Genomic DNA, 6,000 nt, shown 5'->3' with positions numbered 1-6,000 from the left:
TTAGATAATTACAATCTAGGGAAGAGGAGGAGGAGGAGGAGAAGAAGAAGAAGAAAAAAGGCCACACACCCCAGTATCTTAAAATAGAGAGCAGGGAGGGGAAAGGAGCGGCGGATCCTCCCAGCGCGGCGCAGGGTAACAATGGTGCTGGCGGGGAGCAGCGGGCGCCCTGATTGACAGCCCGAGCCTCCTAAAAAGGCCGCGGAGCGATGGGAGAGATGCTTATCGGCGGCTTTATATAGCGGGGAGCGGCGCCGCGCAGCGCGGCCGAGGCGGCGGCCACAGCGGGCACAGCGGGGACAGCGGGCACAGCGGGGACAGCGGGCACAGCGGGGACAGCGGGGACAGCGGGGCACAGCGGGGACAGCGGGCACAGCGGGGACAGCGGGGCACAGCGGGGACAGCGGGCACAGCGGGGACAGCGGGGACAGCGGGGACAGCGGGCACAGCGGGGACAGGGCGGGCACAGCGGGGACAGGGCGGGCACAGCGGGGACAGCGGGGACAGCGGGGACAGCGGGCGCAGCGGGGACAGGGCGGGCACAGCGGGGACAGCGGGGACAGCGGGCGCAGCGGGGACAGCGGGGCACAGCGGGGACAGCGGGGACAGCGGGCACAGCGGGGACAGCGGGGCACAGCGGGGACAGCGGGGCACAGCGGGGACAGGGCGGGCACAGCGGGGCACAGCGGGCACAGCGGGGACAGCGGGCACAGCGGGCACAGCGGGGACAGCGGGCACAGCGGGGACAGCGGGCACAGCGGGGCACAGCGGGGACAGCGGGGCACAGCGGGGACAGCGGGGCACAGCGGGGACAGCGGGCACAGCGGGGACAGGGCGGGCACAGCGGGGACAGCGGGGCACAGCGGGCACAGCGGGGACAGCGGGGACAGCGGGGACAGCGGGCACAGCGGGGACAGCGGGCACAGCGGGGACAGCGGGCACAGCGGGGCACGCTCGGCCCGCCGGGCGCCCATGCGAGCGGGGCGCGGCTCTGGCCGGCCCGCAGGGCTCCCGCCATGCACGGCCCGCCGCAGCCCCGGCCCGGCCCGCAGCCCCCGGCGCGGCTGCCCGCGCCCGGCCGGCCCAAGGCAGGCAGGAGGCGCTACAAGACCTTCATGATCGACGAGATCCTCTCCAAGGAGACCTGCGACTACTTCGAGAAACTTTCCCTGTACTCCGTGTGTCCGTCGCTCCTGGTCCGGCCCAAGCCGCTGCACTCCTGCGCCGGTAAGCCCGACCGAGCGGGGACGGGGCGGGCGCGGAGCCGCGGGTCCCGGGCGAGGGCTCCGCATCGCCCGCTGCTTCCCCCAGAGCCTGCCTGGACCAAGCGCGGCTCTCACACTGCATCCCCGCTCCCCGCACCGCCAGCGCTGGGGTCCTTAGTTACTATCAGTAACCAGCAGCTATCAGTTAGTTACTGCCACTTCTTAGTTGCTGTCAGTGTGTAGTGGTGGGGTTCAGCCCAATGGTCGTCGGGGTGTGCATTGGAGCCAATATATCATAATATATTGGCTAATAATGAGTTAAAGAGATCTACAAGACTCCAGTGCTTTAGAAATCGTCCTTAATTTGAGGCTCACTGAAACCTCCAGTGTTTTTTTCATTATGTCTGTGTTAGTGCAAAGAAGTTAATAAAAATATTGTGAAAAGAAAAAAAAAAATCTGTAGAGGCACAGTTTTTCTACCCTAAATTCTCTTTTTCTTTGAAAGACCGTAGGTTATTTCTAACAGCAAAGATGGCAAAATACTTGTAAAGATTTTGCAGACACCACAAATAAATACACACAAATGGCTCTGCCCTGTACAGGCAACACGATAAGCAATCAGGTCTTGACCATGGGCATTATAAAATTTCACAAGCAGACTGATCAAATGTGGGCATTTAAAAATTCACATTAAAAATAAAAATAGTATTCTTAGAATACATTCCAGATTAAAAAAATATTTTTTAAAAAAATCCCTTTTTCTGATGAAGCAAGCAGTTTTCCAGATTTCTGTTCTTTTTATAAGGCCATAATTCCAATGGTGACACATAATGTGTCAAGAGAAATGAGGTGATGAAACTGCAGCTTAAAAAGGCATTCTTCAAAAAATCTTATCTATTGAAAAATATTTGTAAAGGACTAATTACCAATAAAAATCATACATATTTCAAGGTCATAGAATTATATTTTTTCTCTTTCTCTTTGCTGGAAATATTCATTTTGCCCTAGTATTAGGTTGTGTTTAAAACCTCAACGCCTGTACTTCGGCTTAGGTTTGCTGGTTTAGTTTAAGGTCTTTTATTGCTGAATATAAATAAGAAGGATCTTTTCAGCTCTTAGTAGAGCTTTGCTGATAGAAAACTTGCTGTTAGTGTACCCTAAGATTTGACAAGTAGAATAAATCCTTGCTCCAAGCATAAATCTTCCTTCAACCTCAATATTTATTTTGTAAATACTAGTTATTAAAGATCCAGGAGGGATTAGGAAGCTGAATCAGAATTAAGACCTATGATGACCAGCTTTTGGGAAGAAATCGCATGGACAATTTGATCCTCCATCAACATTAATTTCTTTCAACCGATTTGTGCGTGACGTCCCTTGCTTTCCCTAACTAATCGCTGACATATTTTGTATAAGGACTGGTTGTTAATCAAGGTATTGCTGACAAGGGAATTTTTGAGAGCTGATCCCTCACTACTGCGTAGTGAAATTCAGTTCTTGGCCAAAACGTCCTGAAGGGGTTTGGTGTGTGGCAGTGACGCACGGAGTGCCCGATTCTGCCTGCAGACCTCCCTTCACCAGGCTAAGGACACCAAGCCTCTTGGCTTTTTTCTCTTTCTGTACAGAAACAGGAAGAATTAGAAAAGAAAGTCCCTATAGCACCCAGAATGAATATTAGCCTGGATATTATAAGTGTCCAGAAGCATATACAACTACCTTAATAAAAATTACGGTCTGAATGTCACCTAATAGATCCCGGGATTTTTGATGGGTGAGGTGGTTCCTAGCAGCTGGTTTGACTCTCAGCACCCCCCATGGAAAAAAAAAGAGAGAATTTTTAAAAATACATAGTTCTGGGTCAAGTATAGCAAGCATTGTCTTTGCAAGAGTGATGTTCAGTAAATAATCATTAATAATCCTCGTATGATTCAGCAGTGGATTGAGAGTGATGCTAGTGAGTCTCTTGTGGTTACTCTTCAGTTAAAGCCTTATTTCTCTTTGTGCCTGGGATCTCTAATGAGTTTGCCCTCAAGGTTCTGTTTCTAGCCCAAGCTCTGGCCTGTCCCTATGTCAGTCCAGGTTGGGAGTATCTGCTTCTAATGGACTAAGCTGTATGGAATTGCAGCACTTGAGAAGTACAGAGAGAGATTTGCTTGTGGAATTAAAATCACAGAGGAAACTACTATCAAATCCACACTTAAAAACTTAGTGTGGATCAAAACTTGGTCAGATTCTAAGGAGTATAGGCATAATTCAAGTCTTATGTGTATTAGGCAATGGGAATTTTTTGAAATGAAAGGAAACTATTGGCTAAGAAATGGACAATACTGCAAAAGATACCTAAATGTGAAAGAATTTGAAAAATACTCAATATAAATCTGTAACTAAACTAAAATAAAACAAAAAACCAAGCCCACAAAGATACACACACAGAGTGAAAATAAACTAAAAAGCCCTTCCCAAACTACTTGGGGGCTAAAGGCTGCAGAAATATAGCACTGTATAAATACTGTATGGCATTTAACTTTCTGCTTGAGTTTCCTTTGCCTCCAGAGTTCATCAGGAAGGGAACTTGGCCTCTTCATGATCTAAAAAAATGTGTCTTAACCTAAACCACAGAGATTTGTTACTGTACCATCACAGCTTGGACTTGGGAGTGTTTGAAACAGTGATGATTAATGAGTTACTCCAGCTAAACATCTCCTCAGTGGCTTTTTCTCAAGACAAGAGTCAGGGTTTGAGACATTTTCATGGACTAAAGAGTTAATATTTCTTTCATCTTGGGTGAAGTCAGAGCAGGCTGATATGCCTTTATAATTTATTTGGAGCTGAAAGATATAAGATCTTGTAGGTATCCAGTGTTTGTGTTCAACAATATCCCTAGTTAAGTGAAGAGAGATGAGAAAACTTTGCTAACACAATAGAAAGGAGTTTTTCTTTTGGCTCTGATGAATTGCTGAATATTTAACTCAGTGCATGTGAATTGGAACAAAACATATTAGAAGCAGAAGGAGGTGGAAGAAGTGTTTAGGACTTTTCTGGTGCATCTTGAGGTCAAAGATTGACATTTTAGTTGTGAGGAGCGTTTGTGAGGTCTAATGCAAAGCTCACCAGTGTCACCGGAGAGATTCCCATTGAAGACAGCTTGGAACAAATTCCAACCCAACTTTTTTTCTAAAGAAATCTGCAATTCTCTGTGAGAATGTACCATCAATAGTTTAAAGTTTGGCATGTGAACATGTATTGTGGTCTTTATTCAGCCAAAAAAACAAGACTAAACCAATAGCAAATCTGTAACAAAATGCTAGTCTGGGTTCAGAACCATTATGATTACAATCTTAAAGACTAGAAATATTTTCAGATGGTGATTAATACCATTAATACTTTGCGTTATGACTTTTTGGGCTGTGATGACTGAATGAAAATATTATTTATCTTATTTCATGATACTTATATTTTTATTAGCTTTTCATATAATGTCACCATTGATTAATTTGTATAAGTAACAATACATTGTTCATATGCTTGGTTTGTTACGGTGATTGCTGATGGTTGCTTTTTCTCTGAACAGAGTCCTGTAGGACTCACTTTTCAAATTTTAATTTTAATTTTTTAATTAAAAATATTTGTAGGCAAGCCTACTCCAATTCTAATTTGTTTCTTCTATTTTTTGTTATGTTGGTTTAGTGATAGATTTAGAATCCAGTTGCCTTATTGGTAGTTTTGAGCATGATAAAGAATCAAAGGACACAGTGTGCAGTGTTACAAGGTCAAATTAGAAAAGCTCCTTATTTATCAAAGGAACTAAAATAGTCTGAAAATGAAAACTAGTCAAGGGTGTGAAGAAGAGTAGTGTGCAATCCCTGGTCTAAGTGGAATTTGTGACATTGTCTGTTGGTAATCAGTAATACTGGTCTTGGATGGCCTTTTTAAACTCTCCAAATGAATTGAGATGTCTGGATTAGAAAGAATTGCGTTGCCTTCAATCACAGAGTTCAGTTATTTCAGCAAAGTTGGTAATACAAATTGTTAATTGTCTGTGATGTGTATTCATTTGTACCAGGCCCTATTCCAGCTCACAAAAAAAACCTCAAATTTGAATGTGTCTTAGTGGTTTATAATTTAAATCCTAATGAGCAGCAGAGTAATTTATGTCTGTGCCAAGGTTTTTTACTAGTCTGTATCTCAGGTAGGGCTGTGCTGATTTCCCTTTAATTGCTACACCAGAACAACACCTTGCAAGGCAAAAGTATACCTTGGATCAGTGTGGCCCTGTTTCTTTTCTGAGACAATTGTCTGCTAAAATATAAAATATTTACCTATGTTTTAGGGGAATTGTGCTACTGCTACATGTACATTTAAAAGCGCCACAACTTTGGGAAGTGAATGCAATCTTAAGTTTCTCCACTTGTTTTTTTGCTTTTTTGAAAATTTACTACTCTGCTTGCTGGTCTGTGTCTTTAAAGAACATTAGTAATTATTATTTTTTTTTACCCTCTTTAAATTATTTTTGGAATTTTTAGTTTGGTGATTGGATTTTTTTGTTTGTTTGGGTTTTTTTTTTTGTTTGTTTTTTTTTTTTTTTTTTTTTTGGTCTTAAAAACATTCAGGATATGTGTCATTGGGATTTTAATGTATGCAGGTGTCTAATATAGAATTGTTCAAATCTTGGATTCTTCTCTTCCAATTCCATGTCTGTCTTCTGTTGTTTTATCTTAGGATGAACTTGGGAGCTGGTTATTCCAAAGGGATCTTTTGAATTGTCATTTTCCTCATATAAATGATATTTTCTGGA

General features: G+C 44.2%; 1 protein-coding gene across 1 annotated transcript in view; it reads left to right on the top strand.

Annotated features, from left to right (window-relative positions):
• Nucleotides 1-996: 996 nt before the first annotated feature.
• BARX2 (BARX homeobox 2) overlaps nucleotides 997-6,000 on the top strand; it is a 34,179-nt gene continuing 29,175 nt past the window's right edge. Inside the window, exon 1 of the mRNA XM_021531111.2 lies at nucleotides 997-1,227. Coding sequence (XP_021386786.1) covers nucleotides 1,017-1,227 — 211 coding nt within the window. The 5' untranslated portion in view covers nucleotides 997-1,016. The remainder of the gene's footprint in view (nucleotides 1,228-6,000) is intronic.

Source organism: Lonchura striata, chromosome 24 (genome assembly GCF_050655825.1).
Source record: "Lonchura striata isolate lonStrDom1 chromosome 24, ASM5065582v1, whole genome shotgun sequence".
NCBI lineage: Eukaryota > Metazoa > Chordata > Aves > Passeriformes > Estrildidae > Lonchura > Lonchura striata.
The sequence above is the reverse complement of the archived record's forward strand: the minus strand, read 5'-3'. Positions and strand labels throughout refer to the sequence as shown.